A 27,902-nucleotide genomic window follows, 5' to 3' on the forward strand; every position below is an offset into this window, starting at 1 on the left:
CAAAGGCATATCTAGAGTCAGTGTAGATATTCGCCGTTTGTCCTTCTGCCAGTTTACACGCTGCAGTGAGGGCTTGTAGTTCAGCCTCTTGTGCGGATGCTGTTGACGGTAGTGTGTTTGCCAGTAGGACCACAGAGTCTGTGGTGACCGCATAACCCGTATGGTAGGTGCCTTGTTGGTCAGCATATCGAGAACCATCCACAAACAGGATTAGATCTGGGTTCTGTATCGGCGTTTCACTCACCGTGGGCAGATGAGCAGTTTCTAGCTTCATGAGTTCGAAGCAATCATGGGGTAGGTCGACTCCAGCTGTGCTTTGTTCTTGTTCGTGTCCCTGCACATCTCCCCCCTCGGGAAGTGGAAGAAGAGTGGAGGGGTTAAGCACTTGGCACCGGAGAAGGGTGACATTGTCTGGAATGAGAAGCGAGCATTGCAACCTGAGGTGTCTGGCAGCGGACAGATGTTTTGGCTGTGTCTGATTGAGAATAGCAGCAATGTCATGTGGTGCCAGGAGAATGAGGTCATGCCCTAGGACGATATCCGAAGTTTTATCCAGCAGTGCTTGAGCAGCAAAGACAGCACGAAGACAGGACGGTCCACCACGAGCCACAGCATCGAGACGGCTGGAGTAATAACCAATAGGTCGACATCGGCCAGCGTGTGGCTGCGTTAACACTCCAGTTGCATGTCCATTTCGTTCTGATACGAAAAGCTTAAAGGGTAAATCATAGTCTGGGAGGCCCAAGGCAGGGGCAGAGGATATTACCTGTTTGAGAACAGTGACATTCTTGGAAGCCTCTGGGGTCATCTGGAAAAGATTTGTTGTTAAAACATCGTACAATGGTTGCATCTTTTACTGCTTGAGGATCTTGAACCATTCTATACTTATCAGGTTCACCCTTCGCGGTGCGTTTCTTCACAGGGAAAAGAGGGGTATTGCAGTTTACGGGGAAGCGGGGCCCCTTCCTTAGGTGCCCGTTATCCTCAGGGCGGGTGGATCATAATTTGGACGGGATCCTATCCATGACAGCGGGCGGTATACTGGCAGCTGAGGGTTTGTCTGCTAATGCCAAAAGTATTGGAAGGGAACAAAGGGCAGAGACATCTGATTCCCAGAGCAGGGAGGTTACATCAATGGTGCCGTCCTCTGAGAATATTATGGAGGCCTGTAACCTGGACAAAACATCAGTGCCAAGCAGATTAAGCGGGCAAGTGGAGGAAACTACAAATCGTGCAAATAGTTCAGGGTAGGGACCTATCTGCAGGGGTCGTGTTAATGGGCTAGAGCGCGGTGTGCCATCTACCCCCACACATAAAACATCAATATCAGACAAATAGGAAGGGTCAGGTATGTCTGCAGCTCTAATTACGCTCCTGGCTGCACCTGTGTCTACCAGGAAGGGGGTGAGGTGACATACATTATTGGGGCGCCTTCTACCTGCTTGGGCGTCTGCCCATATAACCTTGGGTAGCGGTCGGGTACTGGGGGGTGTCTGGGGTTAGTATTCCAGGTCATGTTTGCCTCCTGTGCAACGGCCTGTGACTCACTATCTGAGTCAAAACTACCAGGCGTACTATAGTGGACACTGCTGCTGGGTCTGTGTGCTATTGTTGTGTCAGGGTAGACTTGAATCCCTACCGCTGGGGCAGTGATTGTTTGGGGTGAAAGGACTGGCATCAGGGGCATCAGGGGAGCAGTCGGGGTGTAATAGGAACCGTCTGCCTGCATCACAGGATATAGTTCTGCTGCATGAACAGTCAAGGTTGGTTTGTCATCTGTGGGCGGGGTAGTGGGTTGTATAGGTGGGGGTGCTGCTGGAGCTGGGAGCGAAGGTAACAAAGGAGTGAGTATAGATAAATCAGTCACACCACAATTAAAACAATCTTCCCTCCCTTTTCTATCTCCTGCTCGGTCCATTTTTCTCTGGACAGCCTTGGTAACATTAAACCAGGCTTCCGCTGTCTTCAGCAGGTTGTTATCATTCAAAATTCCTCTCTTTTCTTTCAATATCTTTCGACACATTTCTGGTTGTAACCTGCCTTCTGCTGCAGTAATACTACATACTTTAAACAGCCTACTGCTTTGTTTTTTCACTTGTTATTATATTAACTTCTGTCCTGGCAATGATAAAATAAATGCAGAGGGACCCTTCTGTCCCTCAACAGAATTCTTTTGACTCATACTAACGTAAGGTATGTTTCCCTGTGGGATTCAAAAAACACACAAGACTGCGCTCACTGAACTTCTCCCTCCCACAGAAAAAGACCCCTCTTTCTAGTTGCCATTAGAGCAGAAGGAAAAAGAATATTTTCTGGTTTTAAAAGACCCATTCGTGTGGCCAGTACGAACAAAGCTTTCAAATAAATGCTACCAGGGCTGTCCCATTCTTTTCCGTTCTGTTCTCTCTCTCGGCCACTAGGTGGCAGGCTAAGACTCCTTTCCCTGTCTTACTTGCCTGTGCTCAAATGTTAAAACTGCACCTTTTTTTTTTTTTTTCTCTATACTGCAATTACTAGCAAAAATGCCCTGCTTTTTTTTTTTTTTTTACCTCTTTTTCTTCTTTCCCTTCACTTATAACACTTTATTTCCCTTCCAAATAATATACACAGTATCTAATTGTATCCCAATTCCTGCATATAAACCTTTCATAAAAATAACCCTCAATACTTACTTTCACAACACAATCATATGCCTTGATTATCTATCAGCAAATTCACTTGCCTATTTCTTTCCTATTCACTTTCTTTCTTTCTTACTGCAAAGCGTACGTTAACGCGGAAAAAACAGGAGTTCGGGCAGTTTAACGTTTAGGGGTTATCGCCCAAGCACCTATGGGCTATCTCTTCTACTCTCAACAATCCCCACCCGTCCTCATGAATTCTCAACACTAATACACAAACACATTTTGGACATAACATACAACTTGATTACGAGAGAGGAAAGGTTGTTCAAGGATCAATCGACAGGATTCCGCGCAGTTACCAACCGTAACGCGCGTTTAACACCCCTCCCTCTGCAACGCGCCAACCACGCAGTCACTCCAGGGATCATGTCTTCCTCTCTGAACCGACTATACCTTACTCCCCCTTTACCCCTCCTTCCACCAAGTTTACAACGTACAATGACACGACCTCTAGTCAGCCGACAAAAATCCCACTCCACTCCGGGCTCCCACTTGCGGCACTGACTAACATATACAACATGTAAACATATACCGAGTGACAGATAGTCTAGGTAACAGGTTTGAGTTTAAAACGGGCTCTGGGCAAGATATCTACCTGTCTTTAGGTGACCTTCGGAGAGCCGTATGAGACACAGAAATAGACCAACAGCGGAGACAGTGCGTATCGGTAGATAATAAATGTTATCTTACCGTACTCCAGAGGTGATCAGTCTCCTGCCGCGTCCGCACTTGGTCCACCCCGGTCCCTCTGCGCACGGCTGTCCGTTGGTTCAAAACCCAGAGCCCCACGTTGGGCGCCAACTGATTTGGATCAGAACAATCGTCTGCAGAGTATCTGTCCCCGTCCAGATTATTTTCCTACGTAGGTAATGCGTGCACTGAGAAAAGATCACGCTGACACACGTTCAGTATGATAATGTCTGACTTTATTCCTACAGAGCCTGCGTTCATATACAGGGGCTGTAGGGGAGGGGGTTTGTATGCAAAAGAGCTAGACAGCTCAATGATTCTTTGTTAGGTCTCAGTCCTTGTATGGTCTTGTTGTTGTGATTTATGGTCTTGTTTTTGTAGTTTTTTGAACACATCATTGGAGTGGAATTCCTCGGTGCCATCTTCCATACTTGATGGGAGGGGTAGCTGTGGTAGCCATTTTGAGTAAGGAATCATAGCAAAGTATTACAGATGAAGAAATAGGCATTTTATCCAATCCATCACACCACTGCAGGGGGACACAGACAGGACCCACAGCCCCTCACATCTGTCCCTCCCACTGCAGGGTGACACAGACAGAACACACGGCCCCTCACATCTGTCCCTCCCACTGCAGGGGGACACAGACAGGACACACAGCCCCTCACATCTGTCCCTCCCACTGCAGGGGGACACAGACAGGACACACAGCCCCTCACATCCGTCCCTCCCACTGCAGAGGGACACAGACAGGACCCACAGCCCCTCACATATGTCCCTCCCACTGCAGGGAGACACAGACAGGACACACAGCCCCTCACACCTGTCCCTCCCACTGCAGGGGGACACAGACAGGACACAAAGCCCCTCACATCTGTCCCTCCCACTGCAGGGGGACACAGGACACACAGCCCCTCACACTGCAGGGAGACACAGACAAGACACACAGCCTCTCACATCTGTCCCTCCCACTGCAGGGGGACACAGATAGGACACACGGCCCCTCACATCTGTCCCTCCCACTGCAGGGGGACACAGACAGGACACACATCCCCTCACATCTGTCCCTCCCACTGCAGGGTGACACAGACAGGACACACAGCCCCTCACATCTGTCCCTCCCACTGCAGGGAGACACAGACAGGACCCACAGCCCCTCACATCTGTCCCTCCCACTGCAGTGGGACACAGACAGGACACACAGCCCCTCACATCTGTCCCTCCCACTGCAGGGGGACACAAACAGGACACACGGCCCCTCACATCTGTCCCTCCCACTGCAGGGTGACAAGAGACAGGACACACAGCCCCTCACATCTGTCCCTCTCACTGCAGGGGGACCCAGACAGGACACACAGCCCCTCACATCTGTCCCTCCCACTGCAGGGGGACACCGACAGGACACACAGCCCCTCACATCTGTCCCTCCCACTGCAGGGAGACAGACAGGACACACAGCCCCTCAAATATGTCCTTTTTACTGCAGAGGGACACAGACAGGACACACAGCCCCTCACATCTGTCCCTCCCACTGCAGGGAAACACAGACAGGACACACGGCCCCTCACATCTGTCCCTCCCACTGCAGGGGGACAGAGACAGGACACACAGCCCCTCACATCTGTCCCTCCCACTGCAGGGGGACACAGACAGGACACACAGCCCTTCACATCTGTCCCTCCCACTGCAGGGAGACACAGGACACACAGCCCCTCACATCTGTCCCTCCCACTGCAGGGTGACACAGACCAGAGGGCCACATTTCATTTCATCATTTTCTTTCACTGCAGGGTGACACAGATCCCGGCTTCTAGGATGATATTGCTGTGAAGAACAACATATATTTCACTGTGTGGTCTAACCAGGGCTTGTTCTTGGAGCATCTAACCATCTAATTGATGATGAACAAGGACAAGAAGCAGATGACCGAGATAATCTTGAATCACACCCTGGAGATCATCTACTTGCTGACTGGAGAGGTGAGGACTCCTACAGAAGGTGATAATGACTCCACTCTTATCTTCTTCTCTACACCATGGCTGGTGGTGAGGTACCTTCAGAAGCAAAAGACTCCTAGGGCAGACAAAGCAAAATCCAAAGGACAGGGAAGGTCATTGGCTACAGGTACACTTCAATGTCATTGGTTGCAATCAGGGCTAGTTTGAGGCCATTGGAATATCTTCTAATCTTCTAATCACCCTACAGGTGCAATCCCTCATAACCTGCCAAAAAAAAAACAACCTTTTTGTAAATAATTTAACAATGTGATTGACTTCCTTAAACTAATGCAGCCGTGCCAAAGCGAAATCATTTTCTGCCATTTTTTAAAATGTTATTATTAATGACAAATTCAATATTTTCAGGTCTTCTGAAGGGCAAAGGGTTTCGGTCAAAGTCTCAGCTCACCGTGTTCACAAACTGATTGAAATAAATTATTTGAAATACTTATAACGCTCAGATATTAGTAAAAAAAAGAAAGGCAACACTTACACCTTTCATCAGGTGTCCATATGGGACCTGAAACGCTGTCTTTCCACTGTTCTTGCCTGTCACGTTAAGAGAATTTCATTAAGAACTTGTGAGTAGGTCTACTTTGTATCTCCATCTTGGAGGAGACCTGCACTTTGAAGAAATTGTTTGCCTGTGTTGTGTTGGCTGCACATGCAGGTTTCTCCTCGCCTTAGGCTGTTTCCCCGTACTTTGGAATTGAACAATTACCCAGAACCATTAAACATGTCACTGCCACTAGTACGCTCAGTACAACCACCCCCGCTTTTTTGCTTGTATCAGGTTTACATTCGTTGTGAGGAAATGGATTTTGGCTGTTGTGCGATTTGTACCTCGAAGGATGTGACAGATCAAGGTTGCCCTTGACACTGAAGTTGTAATGTATCTTCTGGTCTGTCTTAATCTACAGGATTATATCATTGTGAAGAAGAATGGCGAGCAGGTCTCAGGGGTCTTCTGCAAGAATCAAAACTCTATCACCGAGCGTACACTTGACTCACAAGACAGAAATTATGACACAATGTTGATGAGCGAGAAGATCGTGGAACATGCCTCCAAGATCATTCAGCTTCTGACTGGAGAGGTATGTAGGAGAATATTACACCATTAATGATGCAGTTCCCCCAATATGACTATTTCAACCATGTGATGACCTTTAAAGCAGATGATTAACTTTATCTTTATTGGGATTTTTTTTTTTTTACACTGGGGAGAGAGGGAGAGCGGGTTGCTGAGGCAGGCAGTTGTTGGGGATTCGCAATTATTATTACAGCTGAACCCCGTTATAACGCGGTGCTCTGGGTCCACATAATGAGACCGCGTTATAACCGGGATAGCGAAATGGCCACCGCGCGAGGAGTTACCCGGCATCTGCAGCCCTCTCCTCTCTCCCTGCTTCATCGGGCTGTATCCACGTGCGCAGCGCACATCTCCAAGTTTTTTTGGAGGATTGGTGTGAAGTCATTGACTCTATTATCAAACTTAACTTCTAGTGCACAGTGGTAGAGAATCCCTGCTAGTGTATGAAGGGTAATGGTTTCGATTCCTGAATGGTGTTTTAGGGATTCTCTACCACTGCACCATAGGATTGGTGTACTGTGCACTAGAAGTTAAGTTTCATAATAGAGTGCAGAGAGGACAGAGCTGCAGAGGCCGGGTAAGTCCTCACGCGGCGGCCATTTCGCTAAAAAAAAAAAACTTGGAGATGTTTTAAATCGGTAGCCACGCTCAGACCGCGTTATAAGCGGATCCGCGTTGTAGCGGATCGTGCTACAGCGGGGTTGAGCTGTATTATTATCGTTTTATTGGTAAAGGTAGCGCGGTACAATGGGGGCACAAACAAACCTTGATAATTATTTAGAAATAAAAATAGGTGTTAGATTTGGGTACAGAAGGCATGAATCACCCAGATATAAACCCGTAAACATGACACTGCCATTAGTCCTAGAAGGGACAGACCCCTACATCATATACCTGCCAATATGACACTTGGGTCCCTGGAAGGAATGACCCCTTCAACATGTCACTGCCTTTAGTACGCTATGATCATAGGAGCGATTTGACTACTTAAATAGGACATGGCCATTAGGGCACATTGGTCCTAGGAGGGACTGACCCTTTGAACATGTCACTGCCGTTAGTACACTAGGGTCGTAGGAGGGACAGACGAAGACTTAACTATGATCTTGGAAAGTTATTTGTTGTATAAGAATGGAATTGAGTTGGGTGTAATGATGTGAACATTTTCCAACCTCGATTACCAATTATGGGACCCATCATTACGTTGTCCTTACTTGTTATCTAATAATGATCGATGGAAGGTGAAGGGGGGCTCCTTTCTGTAAAGCTTTCTCTGAAACCCTAACAGTCCCCAAAAGTCACCCCATTAACATTATCTTTCCTGTCGTGATGTTGAATAGCTGGTTCTCCGTGTTCATTAAAAATTAATGCTTTGTCTAGCTCTTCCTGAAGGAGTGGACCTATTTAGAAGAACACAAAGAGCAGTGCAAGGATGTCATGATGGAGGACCATCAAACCCGAAGCTCAAGGGGTAAGAGGAGATGTCTTCACATTCTAATGGTGGGGAAAATCACCAAAGAGGAGACACTTGAACAAAAAAAATGTCTTATGTAAGGTTTCTTTTAAGACTAGGAAACAAGACATATTGACCAGCAGGGATTTATTTTTTGGAGTAACTCGTTATTATGCGAATATGACAAAACCACCTTGCAAAAACCACATAAGAATTTGGAACATTTCAGTGTAAACCATCTACTAAAAAGGTTTAATATGCCCATTCCCATGTTAGTTTTTAATAGGTTTAACCTTCCAAATAATTGTCTTTAAGGACAAGTGACTCAAAAAAGAATACCCATGGTCTGAAATTGTTTCCTGAGCATGTACTGTAGTGTATGATGTAAAGTCAGAAATATTGATATCACTATCTCTTGGAATATACAGGTTATATTGGTGTAAATCCAGAGATTATTTTGGATGTCAAGAACGAAAATGAGTTTTGCGAGGGGATTCTCCAAGATAATCAAGAGCTAGATACCCATGAAGATACCAATCCCGGTGAGCAATGGAGATGTGCGACGTGAATTGGATCGCTTGCGAAACTTTTCGCCAAGCCTCCAAATGGATAATAATGTTGTGGAAATAGTTGTGAATTTGTCAATTTCGCAAAGCGTTCTGCAAAATACCGCCAGTCAGCGAGCGAAACAGTGTGTGTATGACCTTTTTATAGTCTCACCATTATATTTTTCTAAAAATGTTTTACCAGGAAGTAATGCATTGAGAGTTACCGCTCGTTTTCAAGTATGTCCTGGGCACAGAGTTATGATGACGAGTACACGGTTACATTTAAATGTCAGAGGTTACACGTTAAATTTGAAGACATTTCATGAACAGAGACAATATATGTTTTGGGGAATTGCAAAAGAACATTTCAAACATTTTTCGAACGGCGGCAAACAGCCGACACCCTTTGGCTGCTGCCTTTGGGTGGGGACTCATGTGGTCTCGTATGAAAGAAATCCTAAGATTAAGTTATTGCTTCCAGCTGCTAACAGACCCACCCAGCAAAAAATGCAAAGGGGGAGAAGGTCTCCAATATTTTTTTTCTTTTTATGAAGAAACAAATTGCAATGTGCACGAAGTTGATGTTCGGCCTACAACTGGCGAACTCTGACTCAGCCCGACCTGGAATAAAAGGCACATTTCTCTTGATTCGCGACCTCACGTGAAAGTTTTGCATATCTCCAGTGTCTCACGCAGATTTTTTTAATTTTTTTTTTAATGGGTGCCAACGTATTCCATAGCTCTGTAAAGCAAGGTTTGAGACCAGACCAATAAAGACCAGAACATGAACTCAAACTGGTTCAGTGAGTCCTAGTATCAAAGAGCTTACCATCTTAGAGGGAGGGAGAGAAATTTTAAGGCGCAGCATACACCCGCAGAGCAGTAAATTAGAAGGGGAAATGACAGGGTGACGTAACCGGAAGGTAACCCCTTCCATGCTGGCCTGATCGTGATAATAACAATGCAGGAGAGAAAGGGAAGTCGGCTACAGAAGGATTAGCGAGTAAACGCAATGCATCTTTTATGGGCATTTAAAAGGGGGTGGGGAGGGGGGGGGGGGTTAGATATTGTGTTGTTGCTGCTGTTGCATCTAAAGTTGAAATGAGGACGTTTTGATTTTACGATGTAAGTGTCTTTCTTATTAGGAGGTGTGTAGTATATATCCTTAGCTGAGACTGATCTAAAGGAGCAGGAAATATATAGTGAGGAAGTAAGAGATGTTTATAGCCAGTAACTTGATATGTGCAGATTAAATACTGGGTATTATCTTAAATATGATCTTGTAGACTCTCCCCATCTGCCCATTTTCTTATCAGCTGTGAGACCTCAGACCCTATTAGATCCTTGATTTTATATCATATTTAGGATAGTCTTATGTCTACCACAAGCATTCTTGAATTTCCTTAGTTGATTTGGCCTCTACCACCTCTATTGGGACGTTAATCCATGGATCCACCACCCGTTCTGTGAAGAAGTCTTTCCTCACGTTTCTCCTTAGCTGCCACACTCCAGCTTCAGAGAATGGCCTCTAGTTTTAGCACTCCTCTTTCTCTGAAATATACTTCCCTGTTGTACTCTGTAGAATCCCTTTATGTATTTGAAAGTTTTGATCATATCCCCCCACCCCCCTCATCATCTATTCTCCAAACTGGACATATTAAGGTCCGTTAGTCTTTCCTGATAAGTCTTGGACTGCGGCCAGAGTGAATGCGAGCGCACTGGCACTTGAGGTCCATGAGGTAAGGCGCTCATTTTGCTTGGGTGATTTGTGTCCTGCTTGTTGTGCGCGTAGAGGGGCGTGTCCATAATGTCACGGAGCTGATTCGCCCTCATTGGGCGAACCGCTCACGTGATGCGCTAGCGAGCGGCAGAATCAAATTTGTTTGACTGCAAGCAGCTGAGCGCCGTGCGCTCACGCTGGACAAAGACATTGCAGCAATGTGTTTGATCACGGTGAGCGCGTGCGCTCAGCATCACCCTGGACGAGGCCTTAGGCTGTAGCCCTCTGTTGCACAATCTCTAATTTATTTAGTGGTGTATACAAAAAGGTAATGGTTTTTCAAGGCTCGATAAAAAGTCCAAGTACTGTCAGTCCTACTGGCTTTCCACCCATTTTACCCATCATGCATATAATCTATATTAAACTTTAATGGATGCTATATTTAAGGACATGTAGATGGCATTTCATGGGCTTTTAATTACATTACAATAATATATATATGGTTCTCATGTTCTTTTAATACTAACCGTGTCTTTGAACTGTAATTATCACTCATCGTTTTTTCTTCTCGAATAGATTATGGGAGCAAAGGTAAAGTCAAGGTGGAAGAATCTCAAGGGTTTCCTCCAGTAGAAGAATCTTTGAATGAAGAGGACATCTCTCAATGTCTTGATGACAAAGACGTCAAACTGAGATGTCCTGCAGAGAAATCGCAAAGGGAATCCGCTTGTGGAAGACTCTATCGGACCCGGGGGAATAATTTAAAGGATTTTATGGAGGAACAATGCATATCCGATCCTAATGAAATTGTTAATGAAGATAATATAAAAATTGTCCAGTTACACCACAGCGAGGAAGAAGATGATAATGCTAAGTGCAGTGGATATGAAAGAAACCCTTTAAAGAAAATGGCCGATGTATATCCGCATAAAGGTGATTCAGGCCAGATAGCGGATGTGAGCACAGAAACAAAGAAAAGTGGTGCTAGGAGGTTGCCCACAAACAAAACCCACAAAGGTGGGAAACTGTACGTATGCAGTGACTGTGGGAAACACTTCACACGTAGCTCACATCTTTCTGTACACAGGAGAGTCCACACGGGAGAGAAACCCTATACATGCAACGAATGCGGCAAACATTTTGCTTGCAGCTCACACCTCGTTAGCCATCTGAAAACCCACACAGGCGAGAGGCCCTTTATATGCAATGAGTGCGGGAAAAGTTTTATACAGAACGCGCATCTCGTTAGACATCAGGCATCGCATACAGGGGAGAGGCCGTACTCATGTGCAGAGTGTGGGAAAAGCTTCACTCGAAGTTCAAGTCTTGTAAGCCATCAGATAACGCACACAGGGGAGAGACCGCATGTTTGCGGTCTATGCGAGAAGAGTTTTGTTCACAGATCCAATTTCCTTGATCACCAGAAAACCCACACCGGTGAGGGGTTGCATGTCTGCGAAAATTGCGGGAAAAGTTTCACTCGGAGTTCTTATCTTGTTATACACCAGAGAACTCACACAGGAGAGAGACCCTACACATGCACTAAGTGTGGTAAAAACTTTACTTCCAACTCCGATCTCGTTAAACACCAGGTAACACACACGGGGGAGAGACCGTATGTATGTGAATGCGGGAAGAGTTACACTCATGGCTCCAGCCTTGTTATCCACCAGAGGACGCACACGGGAGAGAGGCCGTTTTCCTGCAGCGAATGTGGGAAGACTTTTATCAGCAGATCAAATTTTGTTGCCCACCAGAAAATCCACACAGGAGAGGGGACCTACATATGCAGTGACTGCGGGAAAAGTTACGTCAGTAGGTTTCATCTTGCTATACATCAGAGAACCCACACAGGGGAGAGACCCTACGCATGCAGCGAGTGTGGAAAAAGCTTTATTTCCAGAGCGGATCTTGTTAGACACGAGATAACCCACCGAGCTCAGAGGCCGCATGTCTGCACCGAGTGTGGGAAAAGGTTTACTCAAAGCTCACATCTTGCTAGACATCAAAAAATTCACCTCGAATAGAAGTTGCTCCCCCTGCATGTTTAGATTTCTTCTTTCTTCACCATACTGTACAGCAGGGTGTCTGTCTTCAGTGTTTTCCGTACTTACTGATTTTTTAATTCTTTATAGGAGCCAAAAATCTAACTTAATATGGTGGCTTATCCGCTCTCACTTAACAACATTAGTAGAACTTTAAAGAACCTTACCTGAGAAGATAATATGTTTTTTTTCCGTTTGATTAGATCCTTTTGAACTCTGCCAGAAAAACAGCACTCTGCTTCCTGGTGAAGTGGAACAAGTGAGAATAGACAGCAGGAGTTGCCATGTGGACACTCTACTGCAGGCTTTGGGCCTTTAGAAATACGGCATCACATGAAACTCGTGTTCTAAATGGATTGTATTGGAGGGGAACTGCACCTCGCAGGATCTGATGAAGTACACATGCATATGCTCAAAGGGTTAATTTATCAAAGTCTTCCAGCTGGAAAACTGAAGCAAAAGGATTTCACATTTAGCAAAGGAAAAAATTCAAATTTCCTTATATGCAATTAATTATTATTATTATTATTATTTTTTTTTTTAATAATTCTGGTCCTGCCCCCCACTCCCCAGTTTTGCAGACAGAAGACTTTGACAAAACATGGAAAAGAAGGAAGATACCCCAGAGTGAACATTGAAGTTGACACGACAACAATCAGATCACTATGAAAATTCTTGTTTATTGATACATAAGACAGAGAAATATTGGGCAGTGGAACCTCAAAATAAGTTTTCTTCAGTGCTGACGCGTTCTGCCCCTGCCAGGGTACTTTGTCCAAGGATACGCCCACACCGGACTTACATCTTAAATACACATAATTTCTTGATACAAATATGTCTATAAAAACAGGTGTAATCAACGGGAGTCCTTCTTTCTGTTATAGGGGGCGAAATGCACAATAATTATTAATCAAATATAAGCAGGTACAATAAAAGACCTTTTAAAGTATAATAAATACCATCCGTATTAGCTAAAAGTAACTATCAGTCATGTAGGAAAGGAAGGACAACCTATATACTAATATATATATATATATATATATATTTCAAATGGTTAACATTCCGTTCTTTATTAAGACCACCATTTGGTCTAGGGGAAAAATCCCACCCCAAAACATCCGTTCTGCACAAGATGTTGAACGCGTGCCCTCTTCCTATTCAGGCAAGTATCTGTCTTCATGGGACGGCTAAGCCGCGTCTTCTATGCTGCAGTCGAGATCTGTAGGGTTAATCGATTTTAGCAGCGCAACTGGTGGGAGGACCGTCCGAGCTGTATGTTACTGTGAGTTTATGTGACGTTGGAAAGTTGACCGCACTCCAAACAAAGAAACGCGACAGCTAAAGGCAAAATACAAACTGGCTGCAAAGTTCCAAGTAATGTAAAGGAAAACAAACCCCCCCCCCAACCAAATGACCCTAATAAAAATGGTTCACTCAAATGATATATCAAAATTTGAACGTCCTTTCAATCTGCTTGCTTCAGTTCCTTTTTTTCTTATTGACGTTTCAAACAGCACCTCACCTGTCACCTCTGACCGCAACGTGTTAAGCTATTTGCTTCATCGTGTGGTCAATCATCAGTATTGGGTTCCTTAAAGCAGCATTCCAAGAGGGCTCTTTTTTTTTACCATAGGATTTACGCAAGGTGTCTTTGGAGCTGACCCCATTAATTTCAGCTCCGAGGACCCCCTGCTTTGGAAGATACCTCCGTAGTGCATGCCGGACGCTGCTCTGCTCGGCTAGCAGGGATCACGTAATGGCTTCTCTTCCAAGCTCCCACGCCCTGCGGGCCAATAGGAAGCCGTGATGTCATCAGTGCTGAGGTATTAAACAAATTCTTTGCCTCTGTGTTTACCAGGGAAGAATCAAGTTCAATAGTAGTGTCGCAGGAGGAAGCCACAACTTCTATATTAACGAACAATTGGTTAACTGAGGAAGAAGTTCATAGGCAAGTTGATTAAATTAAAGTAACTAAGGCACCTGGCCCCGATGGCATACATCCAAGAGTTCAAGGAGTTAAGTTCAGTAATAGCCAAACCATTAAATGTAATATTCATGGACTCCATTTCCATTTATATGTAAAAAGGGAGCTAGATCACAACCGGGGAGTTACAGACCTGTAAGCCTAACATCAATAGTGGGGAAGTTACTTGAAGATTTAATACAGGATAATATTAAGGAATACCTAATGGAAAACAAATTATTAGTAAGAGCATGGATTTATGATGGATAGATCATGCCAAACTTACCTTATTTGTTGCTTTGAGGAGGTAAGTAGGAATTTAGACCAGGGTAATGCAGTGGATGTGGTCTACTTAGATTTTGCAAAGGCTTTTGATACGGTTCCACACGAGGTTTGTGTACAAAATTAAGCAAATTGGATGGAGGGGCGTGCTCACCGATGTTATTAAACGGGTTGTAGGGGGGAGGGGATCCTGTTAAGCTCAGGTGGAGGGGCCACCTGTTTTTTGCATTGCTCTCATAGTCCCGGCAGAGAAAAGGGCTCCACCTACTTCTTTTAAGGTCCAACCTCGGGGCTCGGCCAGCAGCCACCTTTTTAGCTAGCAGTCCCAGGACTCCCTCCTGATGGTGGCCCTGTTGAGTCTAGGCTTAGGGTAGCCAATTCTGCGTCGATGAGTTTTTAACGCCATTGTTGTCTAGCTCTTCCTGAAGGACTGGGAGTATATTGAAGGACACAAGGAGGTCTATAAGTTCGTGATGACGGAAGACGACCAGGCCCACCGCTCAACGGGTAAGAATAGATTATCACAAAATCGAATAAGCAAAGGCTTTTGATACGGTTCCACACGAGGTTGGTGTACAAAATAAAGCAAATTGGACTCAGTAAAAATATTTGCACCTGGATTGAAAACTGGTTGAAGAATAGAGAACAGAGAGTTGTCATAAATTGAACTTTTTCAGTTTGGGCTAAGGTCATGAGTGGAGTACCTCAAGGATCGGTACTGGGACACCTGCTTTCTAACTTGTTTATTAATGACCTTGAGGTTGGTATCGAGAGCAAAGTCTCCATCTTTGCTGATGATACTAAATAGTGTAAGGTAGTAAAATCAGAGCAGGAAGTAATTTCCCTCTGGAAGGACTTGGAGAGACTGGAAACGTGGACAGGTAAATGGCAGATGAGGTTTAATACAGATAAATGTAAGGTTATGCATTTGGGAAGCAAGAATAAACAGGCGACTTACAAATTAAATGTGAATAAATTGGGGGAATCCTTGTGTAATGCTCGTGCTGCCCGCAAACCTGACAAGACCCCGGTACTAAGGTGGGAAGGAGAGATACCACACACCCACAGCAGCAGGGGCGTGCCCGGAGTGTGGTATTGAGCATAGCCGGGACTGGGCTGAAGAGAAGGGTTAGTCGGGTACTTGCTGAATCCTGGGTTAACGAAGGTAGAGTAGTAGTGTCCGTAAGCCAATGGTCTAGGAGAGGAGATAGCCGCGTAGTCCGAGTCCGTTTGCCGAGTCCAGGGAGTATAGAGGTAAGCGTGGTGGAGGGGTAGCCAAAGTCGAGATCCAGGGGAGGTACGCAGACAGACCGGGTCAGGAACGTGGAGACTGAAAAGACAAGAGTGAGGACCAAGCACAAGACCAGACAGCACTGGGCTACAAGGGATTATGCTGAGCACTGACTGAGCGTGGGGGCAGGAATTAAACACTCAGCAAAGACCTATGGGAGAGGGGCAGGACCAGAGGCGCATCTCAGTGAGAGGGATAGGATCACAAACCGGGGGGGAAGATCAGGGGCGGGTGCGCTGCTTGGGTGCGTGGCGCGACGTCCCAGGATAGCCGGGGGCGGGACAAACTGTGGCAGACAGAGCACAAAAGGCGCAGGTCCGTGCGGGCCCTGTAACGCAATCAGGCTGGCGCGTGCAGCCCTGGAGGAACCCGGAAGTCGCTACGGATGTGGCCGTGCAAGCAGGAGCCGGATGGGGGTCCGAAGTAGCAGCGGCTGCGGCCCCCGAGATGAGCAAGGAGAGAACATGTTGTGTGGAACGTGTCCCTCAATTCCTTACAGTACCCCTCCCCCCCCCCCACCTCGAGGATCGGACTCTGGACGATCTTCTCAAGGCTTATGGGGGAATCTTTGGTGAAACCGTCTGAGCAAGGCAGGGGCGTGGAGTTGTTGCCTTGAGACCCAGGAACGCTCCCCCAGTCCGTATCCCCTCCAGTGAACAAGGAATTGGACTCTGCCTCTCGAGACTCGGGAGTCGATGATGTAGCGAATTTTGAACTCTTGTTGTCCTTGTACTGTGACTGGGGGGGGGGGGGGGTGGCTGTGATGGTGATGAGGGATGTGAGAACTTTGGACGAAGGGTTTCAAGAGGGAAACATGGAAAACCTCCGAGATCTTCATGGAGGGCGAGAGAAGGAGGCGATACGCCACAGGGTTTACCTGTTCGAGAATAGGGAAGGGGCCAAGGAACCTCGGGGCTAGCTTCAGGGTGGGTGTCTTCAGCCTGATATTCCTTAAGGAAAGCCAGTCCTTATCTCCTTGGCTTATACTTGCGCTCTTGTTGACGAAGACGGTCCACCTGTCTCTTCTGTCTCTGGACAGATTCCTGTAATATCCTTTTCCAGGAGTCTTGGAGAGCGGTTACCCAGGAATCTTCTGCAGGGACTCCAGGGGTGGGAATGGGGAGACAATTAAGATGAAACCCGAAGTTTATGAAAAAGGGCGACTCTTGGGTGGACTCGTTCCTGAGGGAATTAATAGCGAACTCTGCCCATGGGAGCAACTCTGTCTCTCTGCTATATCATCCTGGATGGCCCTCCGCCGCTTTAAACTCAACATGGCTAAAACAGAGCTCCTCATGCTTCCTCCCAAACCTGGCCCTACTACCTCCTTCCACATTACTGTTGGAACTACGATCATTCACCCAGTAGCCCAAGCACGCTGCCTAGGGGTCACACTCGACTCCTCTCTCACATTCGCCCCTCACATTCAAAACATTTCTAAAACCTGTCGCTTTTTCCTCCGCAATATAACTAAGATACGCCCTTTCCTCTGTTGCTCGACTGCTAAAACTCTGACTCAGGCCCTCATTCTCTCCCGTCTTGATTACTGTAACCTCCTGCAGTCCGGCCTTCCTGCCTCTCACCTGTCTCCCCTACAATCTATCCTAAACGCTGCTGCCAGAATCACTCTACTCTTTCCGAGATCTGTCTCAGCATCTCCCCTCATGAAATCCCTCTCCTGGCTTCCGATCAAATCCCGCATCTAACCCTCCATTCTTCTCCTCACTTTTAAAGCTTTACACTCTTCTGCCCCTCCTTACATCTCAACCCTAATTTCTCGTTATGCACCATCCAGACTCTTGTGTTCTTCTCAAGGATGTCTTCTTTCTACCCCCTTTGTATCTAAAGCCCTCTCCCGCCTTAAACCTTTTTCACTGACTGCCCCACACCTCTGAAATGCCCTTCCCCTCAGTACCCGACTAGCACCCTCTCTATCCACCTTTAAGACCCAACTTAAGACACACTTTCTTAAAGAAGCACATGAATAGTACTGTGGATATTCTGAACACATGATACATAAAGCTTGGCCCCCTGCAGATGCACTAACCAGAACTCCCTCCTACTGTCTCTGTACGTTCTCCCTACCTACCAATTAGACTTTAAGCTCCTCAGGGCAGGGACTCCTCTTCCTTAATGTCTAAAGCACTTATTCCCATGATCTGTTATTTATATTATCTGTTATTTATTTGATTACCACGTGTATTACTGCTGTGAAGCGCTATGTACATTAATGGCGCTATATAAATAAAGACATACAATACAATACATTCCTGTGAATCATAGCTGAAGCATCTTAGATATTGTTCCAGAGATTGGTTCATCCTTTCGGTTTGACCGTTAGTTTGTGGGTGGTACCCGGAAGAAAAAAGAAGAGAAATGCCCAACCTTTGAGAAAAAGCGCACCAAAATTTTGAGATGAATTGTGTACCACGATCCAAAACGATAGAAAGAGGAATACCATGAATACGAAAAATTTCTCTGACAAAAACGTCTGTGAGCATGGCAGAATTAGGTAGTGCCTTGAGGGGAACAAAGTGGGCCTGTTTTGAAAACGATCTACGATGACTAGAATTGTTATAATTCCGTTAGAGGGTGGAAGATCCACAATAAAGTCCATAGAGATGTGTGTCCAGGGGCGAACCGGGACAGGCAGGGGACGTAGCAGACCAGAAGGCTTATGACGGACAGATTTATTTTGAGCACAGACAGGGCATGAGGTAGTAAATTCCCGAATGTCCTTCAGCATCTTAGGCCACCAGAAGGTCCGCCTGATTAAATCCGTAGTCCTCTTTATGCCGGGATGACCCGCCGATCTAGAAGAGTGACCCCATTCAAGGATTTTGCGGCAGAATTGTGGATCGGCATATAGATGTCCTTCTGGTACCTCCAGGCCCTCGGGAATGTGTGACTGAGCCTCCAAATTTTTTTCCAGAACATCGAAGGAATTAGCCGAAATAATGTATTTGGAGGGTAGAATGCTTTCAGAGATCTCCTCGGACTTCTCTTCTGTGGCAAACTGACCAGACAATGCATAGGCCTTAACGTTCTTGGTACCCAGAATGTATGAAATTGTATAATTGAATCTGGAAAAGAACAGAGCCTAGCAGGCCTGACGGAAACCGAGACGACGAGCACCTTCAATATATAACAAATTCTTGTGGTCTGTGAGGATCGAGTTGGGTACCTTAGTCCCTTCAAGAAGGTGCCTCCATTCTTGTAACGCTATTTTTATGGCTAACAGTTCCCTATTACCAACATCATAGTTCCTCTCAGTTGGAGAGAATTTTTTAGAAAAAACCCCACAAGGGTGAAGCTTATCTTGGGGAGTGGCTCTTTGAGAGAGGATAGCGCCTGCTCCAATATTGGAGGCATCGACTTCTAATGTGAAAGGAAGGGTAGGATCCGGATGCCGTAAGATGGGGGCAGAGACAAATGCCTTTTTAAGGAATTCGGACACCAGGTTAGCTTCAGGAGGCCTGGCGGAAGGATCGGCCCCTTTCTTGGTGAGCGAGGTAATCAGTGCCACTGTGGCAGAGACATTGCGAATAAATTTCCGGTAATAGCGAAACCGAGAAATCGCCTTTAAGGAGTTGGGTTGTGGACATTCTAGGACTGACTTGAGTTTCTCCGGATCCATAGTGAAGCCTTTGTCAGAAATGATATAGCCTAAGAACGCAGTCAATGACTGGTGGAACAGACATTTCTCCATCTTAGCATATAGTTGATTTTTGCATAGACGTGAAAGAACAAGCTTAGTATGCTGGATGTGCTTGTCCAATGTTTCAGAAAAAATGAGGATGTTGTCCAGGTATATGATTACAAAAATATTGAAAACATCGCGAAAATGTTTGTTCATAAAGTCCTGGAAGACAGCGGGTGCATTACATAGTCCAAAAGGCATTACCAGATAGTCGTAGTGGACGCTACGCGTATTGAACGCGGTTTTCCACTCATCTCCCTCACGATTGCGAATTAAGTTGTACACTCCCCACAGATCGAGCTTAGAAAAAATAGTAGCACCTTGCAGTCTATCGAAGAGTTCAGAGATCAATGGTAGGGGGTAGCGATATTTTATAGTAACCTTGTTGAGCCCCCGATAATCGATACAAGGGCAAAGTGTCCCATCTTTCTTTTTCACAAAAAAGAAACCGGCTCCTGCCGGCGAGATAGAACTCCTGATGAAACCCTTCTTGAGGTTCTCCTCGATGTACTCCGCCATGGCTTTCGTCTCGGGCAAGGATAAGGGGTAAGATCTGGCCTTGGGGAGGACAGACCCGGGTACCAAATCGATAGGGCAATCAAAAGGACGGTGAGGAGGGAGAACTTCGGAGTTGGTCTTGTTGAAGACGTCCAGGAATTCTGTATAGACTTCGGGCAGCAAGACCTTCCCAGGAGTGGTAGTATCCAGGCCAGCAAGTACAGTACCGCTACTGGGGAGGTAGAGTATCCTGGTCGGAGGGAAATCCATTGGATGGGTAATTTATCAGTCCAATCTATAACCAGTTTATGGCGTTATAACCATGGCAGTCCCAGGATGACCTGAACATAAGGGGGATGGATGACGTCAAAGGAGACCAGCTCTGAGTGTCCATCCTTCTTGGAGAGTGACAAGGGAGGTGTCTCCAGGGAAATGAAGGCTGATGGTGCGGCCGTCCATCTATGACCCCGAGACCGACAGATACCGCCTTCTCTACCAGAGGGATGTTGTTTTTGACCACGGTTCGGGTCCACAAAATTACCCCCAGAACTGGAGTCAAGGAAGGCAGAGGCAGACACATGGAAGTTGGGACCTTCGTGGAGGACAGGTAACAGAATTCTCTTGGGGGTTTTTTCCTTGTTAGAGGGAAGAGAAGAAATCATGCCCAATGAGATCCCCTCATACCTCACTGGGCACTGGCGTTCCCTGTTTTAAGGGACAACGTGGCAAGATGTGTCCGTAGGAGACGCAGCAGAAACAGAGGCCCTTGTTCCTCCGCCGCAATCTCTCCGAAGAAGAGAGCGGTTGGCTACCCAGTTGCATAGGTTCTGGAGCGTCCAAAGCCGGAGGGTAGGTGGAGGATTCCTGGGGATGGAAGATACAGGCAGAACAAAACGGGGAGTTTGGTGTTCAGTACGTCTCTCCTGCATCCGTTGGTTTACCATTATACATAAGGCAATTAAGCCCTTCAGTGATCCCGATAGACCCTGCCAGAAGGCGGCGTAGAGCGCCCCATCATTCCAGTCTGTCTCCGCAGCAATAGTCCGGAATTCCAGTGCGTATCGTGCTACCGACCTATGTCCCTGCAAATTGTGAAACAATTCGGAGACGCGGCCGTGTGCCTACAACCAGGGTTATCAAAGACTTGGCGAAACTCCCTTTTGAAACTAGTAAAGTCATGGTTGAGTTCGGGCCTTAATTCCCAGATGGGGGAAGCCCAGGCTAAGGCATTTCCAGTCAAAAGGGCAATAATATAAGCTTCTTTGGAACGGTCTGAAGGAAAGCGAGAGGGGGTCAGCTCAAATTGGATGTCGCACTAGTTAAGGAAACCCCGGCAAGCGAGCGGGTCTCCGGCGTACCTGTTTGGCATAGGAATCCGTTGCTCCAGTGCGGCAGCCGCCTCTTGGGCAACGGGGGAGAAGGTAGATCTGATGATGCTGGCCTGGGGTTGTTGCAAGGACAAGGTAGAAACTTGTTGGCTTAGAGAGGAAATCTGATTCTCCAAATATGAAAAATGTTCCGAAATCGAGGCCAGAGCTTAGTCCACCTCAGGGGGGTCAGGGTTTGTTGAGCTCAGCATATTGTAATGCTCGTGCTGCCCACAAACCTGACAAGACCCCGGTACTGAGGTCGGAAGGAGAGATACCAAACACCCACAGCAGCGGGGGCGTGCCCGGAGTGTCGTAATGAGCGTAGCCGGGACTGGGCTAAAGAGAAGGGTTAGTCGGGTACTTGCCGGATCCAGGGTTAACGAAGGTAGCGTAGTAGTGTCCGTAAGCCAATGGTCTGGGAGAGGAGAGAGCCGCGTAGTTTATGACTCCTGTTTCAATTCTGCCCTCCCTCAGGCTAAACAAACCTACTTTTCTTCACTAATCAACACGCACAAGTCTAACCTGCACCAACCCATCTTTGTCTTTGACTCTCTATTCAAACCACTCCGCTGCCTTTTCTTCTTCCTCCATCTCACCTCAGGACTTTACTGACTATTTTTAGGAAAAGTTGGAATCTATACGTCAGAACATCTCCTCTGTTTCCTCCTCCCATCCTACACCACTTCCCAACTCTCCTCCTGCCTTCCTTGACTCTTTTTCTGCTGTCTCAGAGGAAGATGTGTCACTGCTTATCTCCTCTTCTCCCTCTACCACTTGTCCTCTTGACCCCATTCTCTCCCATCTCCTAAAACCTCTTGCTCCTACTATAATCCCTACACTCACACACATTTTTAACTCCTGTCTCACTCCTGCCTTTTGCCTCTAAACTCCTTGAACGTCTTTTGTTCTCTCACTTGCTCCACTTTCTCAACACCTATTCTCTCCTAGACCCTCTACAATCGGGCTACCGCACTGCTTACTCGACTGAAACAGCCCTCACTGAAATAACTGATGACCTCCATGCTGCCAAAGACAGAGGTCATTACACTCTGTTCATATTACTCTCTGCAGCATTTGACACCGTGGACCACCCTCTTCTCCTTCACATTCTCCATACTCTTGGTATTTGTAACAAAGCTATATCCTGGATCCTCTATCTCTATCCTCTTACCTCTTCCATTGTACTTTCAGTGTCTCTTCTGCAAACACCTTCTCCTCCTCTATCAATCTCTGTGGGGGTACCCCAGGGCTCTGTCCTGAGACCTCTTTTCTCTGTACACACTTTCTGTAGGTGACCTAATCACATCTCTTGGGTTTAAATATCACCTTGACAACACACAAATTTACTTTTCAACCCCTGACCTTACACCTGCTATACAGACCAAAGTTTCTGAATGTCTCTCTGCCGACTTAAACTTAACATGGCAAAACAGAGCTCCTCATACTTCCTCCCAAACCTGGCCCTACTACCTCCTTGACCATTACTGTTGGAAGTACTATCATTCACCCAGTAGCCCAAGCACGCTGCCTAGGGGTCACACTCGACTCCTCTCTCACATTCTCCTGTCACATTCAAAAGGTAGCCAAAACCTGTCGCTTTTTCCTCCGCAGTATTACAGATACGCCCGTTCCTCTGTTGCTCGACTGCTAAAACTCTGACTCAGGCCCTCATTCTCTCCCGACTCGTTTACTGTAACCTCCTGCTGTCCGGCCTTCCTGCCTCTCACCTGTTTCCCCTACAATCTTTCCTAAACGCTGCTGCCAGAATCACTCTACTCTTTCCTAAATCTGTCTCAGCGTCTCCCCTCATGAAATACCCTCTCCTGGCTTCCTATCAAATCCTGTACCACGCATTCAATTCTCTTCCTCACTTTTAAAGCTTTACACTCTTCTGCCCCTCCCTACATCTCAGGCTAGGTCCCCAGTGCAGCCAGCGGCACGTGCGGCTGTGCGGCCGCGCCTCTCACCAGCCCCTTACCTGCTCCCTGGCTGTCCCCGGTCCCTCCGTGCTCCCAGGCTCACTGCGCAGTGTGACGCGTCTGCCGGCAGGGGCTACAGCCAGTTTGTGATCCCGAGTGCCGACGCGTCACGTGCTGTGGCAGAGAGGCGGGGGAGCAGAGCGAGGAGGGGGGAGAAGTCTGCTGAGCGCCGTGTGTGTACGGGGAGCATGAGTTTTGTTTTGTTTTTTTGTTTGGCCGGCGTCGTGGCGCCGCCCCCTCATCATGGCCACGCCCACACAACCCATTTTGGCCACGCGCCGTGCCTCAGAATGCCGCCTGCAGATCGCGGTATAGCGCTCTGCACGCGCCGCCAGGTCGCAAGGCGGACGTGCAAGCGCGTGTAGTGGGGCCTCAGCCTTAGCCCTAATTTCTCGCTATGCACCATCCTGACTTGCGTTCTGCTCAATGATGCCTTCTCTCTAACCCCTTTGTATCTAAAGCCCTATCCCGCCTTAAACCTATTTCACTGACTGCCCCACACCTCTGGAATGCCCTTCCCCTCAGTACCCGACTAGCACCCTCTCTATCCACCTTTAAGACCCAACTTAAGACACACTTGCTTAAAGAAGCATATGAATAGCACTGTGGCTATTCTGAACACATGATACATAAAGCTTGGCCCCCTGCAGACGCACTTACCAGAACTCCCTCCTACTGTCTCTGTACGTTCTACTTACCTACCAATTAGAATGTAAGCTCCTCGGGGCAGGGACTCCTCTTCCGAAATGTTACTTTTATGTCTGAAGCACTTATTCCCAGGATCTGTTATCCGTACTATTTGTTATTTATATGATTGTCACGTGTATTACTACTGTGAAGCGCTGTGTACATCAATGGCGCTATATAAATAAACAGCAGAAGGAACACAGGGCACAACGGGTTTGACTGGGACATGCCACTAAGTCACTTGATAAAGACCTCTGAGGTCGAAACGTGGTGTTGGCTCAAATAAATGAGTATAGATTTTCAAATCCGTTGTGCCCTGTGTTCCTTCTGCTGCTCATCTAGGACTGACAACAGGCTTTCGTTCATGCACCGGTAATTGTATCATTGTTATAATTTTCAAGGTGTGCAGCATTCACTTCTTATTCTGGGCTATATAAATAAAGACATACATACATATTACTTTGAACCACAGCTTGCACTGGTTCTCTCTCTCTCTTCTTGTCGTCCTGCTGGTCTTTTTGGCTCTGTCACCTCGCTGTCTCTCTTCCCTCTCTCATGCGAGTCTCCCTCTCTGCTCCCTCCCTGGCTATATAGTTACATACGTGTAGCTACAAAGTAGATGAGCACAAACTGGGTGATAAAAAAGACAAAAAAAGAGCTTTTATCGCAAAAGGACCTTTTTGAGTCTTGAAACATGTAGCGCTTGTGTGCACAGCGCGGACACCGTAGAAGGAAACAACTGTGGTGACGTCAGTAGGAGTTGCAGAGCGGCGAGGATTCAGAGGAGTCTGGACAGCGAGGCATACTGTACCTGCATGACTGGGACCCAGCACCTACCAACAAACGCTGATCCAAGGCGCTAGTGATATTATCTCCACACTAAGGCCTTGCCCCCGCTGCCTACTACAGCGTCCGCTGTGGCGGACGCTGCACGGACGAGAGCCCTCCCCTCAATGGCGCCGGGCCCACTGCGAGGGGGGGCTGCAGCGCTCGGGCGAGAGTTGCTCCTGCTCTCAATAGAATTGAGAGCAGGACTCGCGTCAAGCGATTAGGCACGCCCCCCGGCGGTTCAGCCAATGAGGGCGAACCTGCCGGGTGACGTCATGGCCGCTCCCCCGCCACGCCCCCCCCCCCCGGTCTCTCTTCCTGCAGTGAGCTGCAGACCGGGGCATCGGCTGAACGCGCCGCCAATCCCGCGGGCGCCTGTTACAGCGGCGTTACCGGGGCCTTAGCCTAAGGCTCATGTCATAGTCACTTGTTGTCAGTAGGATTTAAATTTTTATAACCGGCGGCTGAGTTAAAGATTAAGTGCTAAGAGCATTTGTGTTTGTTGTGCACATATTCATGTGCACATATACTTGTATGTACAAGCGTACAATTTTAATGTAGATTGAGATTTTCAATCTTTTTTTTTCCATATGGAGTATTAACCTTTTTCTACCTCTGCCAGTATCCCCGACATGTATCAGTCGTTTGTCTCGTGGATAATACACCATGGCAGTGTGTATTGTGTTTTTGTCTCCTCTCTTGAAGTGAAAGTTCTCCCGAGGATCCGAATTCATCGTTATTATTGATACCATTCACATTTGACACAAATACTTTTGTGTTGTCTCACAGTCCAAGCGCCAGAAACGTCTGTTTTGTTCACATAGTTACATAGTAGATGAGGTTGAAAAAAGACGTACGACCATCAAGTTCAACCTATGCCAAATGTAGACGACAGATACTTTATCCTATATCCGTGCTTGCAGTATGTGCTGTGCTTCTCCACACTCCCGTTGCCATGATGTTTAAGCTCCTCAAGATCAAATGGGTTTGTGTATCCCCTTCTTCTGCTCTCAGCCATTGGCCGGAGAGTATATCCCGCAATACACTTGACACTGTGCTATATACTCCTTACATCCACCAGTGGGCAGCGTATATACATAAGTATACTAGGAGGTGTTAGGCTCCTTCTATACTGCGTGCTACGCCGTGCGCGCTCGCGGTAGTTATAGGTGGCTGAGGTTAGTCAGCCCGTCTATACAAGGGCCGCGCGCGCACGGCAGGGAGAGTGGAGCCGTCAGGCAGCGGGGAAGACCAGAAAATAAAGATTTTGTGCCGCTACCGCCGATTAAATGTGTGTATGTATGTATGTGTGTATATATGGATATGTGGGTGTGTGTATATGTTTTGATATATGTGTGTGTGTATATGTTTTGATGTGTGTGTGTGTGTGTGTGTGTGTGTGTGTGTGTGTGTGTGTGTGTGTGTGTGTGTGTCAATGAGTGCACAAATATTTTTATTTATTCAATGTTTTTTTTCTTTAAAAAAATCTTATTTAAGCCATTATTTCACTCACACAATCTATACACAAACATTCACACACACATATACACGCACACACACACACACGCGCGCGCACACACACACACACACACACACACACACACACGCACAGTACCTGTCGCTCCAGGCAGCACTGAGACTATACCAACAAAAAGCATGCGGCACGCGCGCACGGCCGCCATAGTATAGAACGGGCCTTATACATCTCTTTATAATCTGTGCACCATGTAACTCCTCCCAGCTCCTCTTACCGACGCCCCCCAAGGTGCAAACTGGGGCAGAGATGGAAAATGTGATACATCTCACTATAATCTGTGCACCATGTAACTCCCCCCCAACTCCTCCTACTGACTCTCCCTGAGATGCGCCGCCTCAAAGAGATCCGGAAGGAAATTGAGGTCCTGCCTTATTTGTCAAGACAAACTCGATTAAAGATGTGACGAGCAGGCAGGCCGATAACTTTCCCGGGGTCTGCTCCCCCTTCTCATTCGCCCCCCATTCTCTGGATTTGCAATGTATTCTGGTACCTGTTGCTCTGATCTCTCAATACCCCTCTCCCCTTCATACCCCATCCTTCACCCCCCCCTTCTTCTCTCTCTCCCTCGCTCTTATCCCCTTTCACCCTCTCTCACTTTCTCTCCTCCTGTCTAGGACATTTGGTCTCGACGGCGATTCATGGTGACTCACCCCGCCGCCGAAATCTGCTGCTCCCAACCACTTTGCCATTAAGGTTAGGGCCTAAACCTCCTACCCTAAGACCTTACCCTAAAAACCCTTACCCTAACCACTAAAGCCCCTCAAATTAACCCCCTGCCCTACTCTAAACAGTATTAAAATTTACATTCAGCGGTGGGCATTACAGCGATGTGGCTGGGAGTTGAGTCACTGCAAAATGACCACGACCAAATGTCCCATTCCACCCTCTCTGCCCCTCGTTCCCACTTTCCCTCTTTCTCTTCCATCCACTTCTCCCCCCTCTCACACTCACCCCACGCTTCCCTTACTCTTCCCCCCCTCACTCACTCCCTCTTACCCTCCTCCCTCACTCACCACCCTAACCCAACTCCCCACACTCTTCCCCTAACCCCTCCCCTCTCTCTCCCCCTCTCTTTTAGGCCTGGGACATGGTGCGGGGAGGGGCGCTGGGCAGCGCTGATGCTCATGCTCTCCTGCTCAAGCAGGAGATTTTTCTTGTCCCTGCATGAGCGTCAGCGAGCGCGCTTGTGTGCCGGGTGGGAGGCGGGCCTGGAGGCGGATCGGGAGGCGGGGCTAGCGTGCCACTTCACGGCGCCAACGTCACGGACTGCCATTGGCTTCTGGCAGTCACGTGACCGGCCCTGCGCTTGCATGTGCGGCAAAATTTAAACTTGCCTGTCTCCTGCATTTCCACACGCCTGCGCACGCCTGGGGAAGCACCGTCTAAAGCCGCGCTGATAGGGATTATGTTTCCCCTCAGCGCGCCTCAGCACTGTCTTTTTGACCATGTCCGAGGCCTTGCTCTCCACCTGTTTCGCTCAACATCCCTCATGCTCCCCATCTCTCTCTCCCCCTCTATCAAACATTCTTTCTCACCCCTC

General features: G+C 47.3%; 1 protein-coding gene across 4 annotated transcripts in view; it reads left to right on the forward strand.

Annotated features, from left to right (window-relative positions):
• The window catches only part of LOC142471216 (uncharacterized), a 40,439-nt gene extending 25,892 nt beyond the window's left edge, over positions 1-14,547 (forward strand). For 2 of the 4 annotated variants that reach the window (XM_075578013.1, XM_075578014.1), the window contains exons 3-7: positions 5,165-5,353; positions 6,292-6,465; positions 7,842-7,932; positions 8,343-8,456; positions 10,759-14,547. In XM_075578013.1, the coding sequence (XP_075434128.1) occupies positions 5,273-5,353; positions 6,292-6,465; positions 7,842-7,932; positions 8,343-8,456; positions 10,759-12,209 (1,911 nt within the window). In that variant the 5' untranslated portion in view covers positions 5,165-5,272 and the 3' untranslated portion in view covers positions 12,210-14,547. The remainder of the gene's footprint in view (positions 1-5,164; positions 5,354-6,291; positions 6,466-7,841; positions 7,933-8,342; positions 8,457-10,758) is intronic. The other 2 variants (XM_075578015.1, XM_075578016.1) reach the window with 2 other exon arrangements.
• The last annotated feature ends 13,355 nt before the right edge of the window (positions 14,548-27,902 follow it).

This window comes from Ascaphus truei, chromosome 20 (assembly GCF_040206685.1).
Source record: "Ascaphus truei isolate aAscTru1 chromosome 20, aAscTru1.hap1, whole genome shotgun sequence".
NCBI lineage: Eukaryota > Metazoa > Chordata > Amphibia > Anura > Ascaphidae > Ascaphus > Ascaphus truei.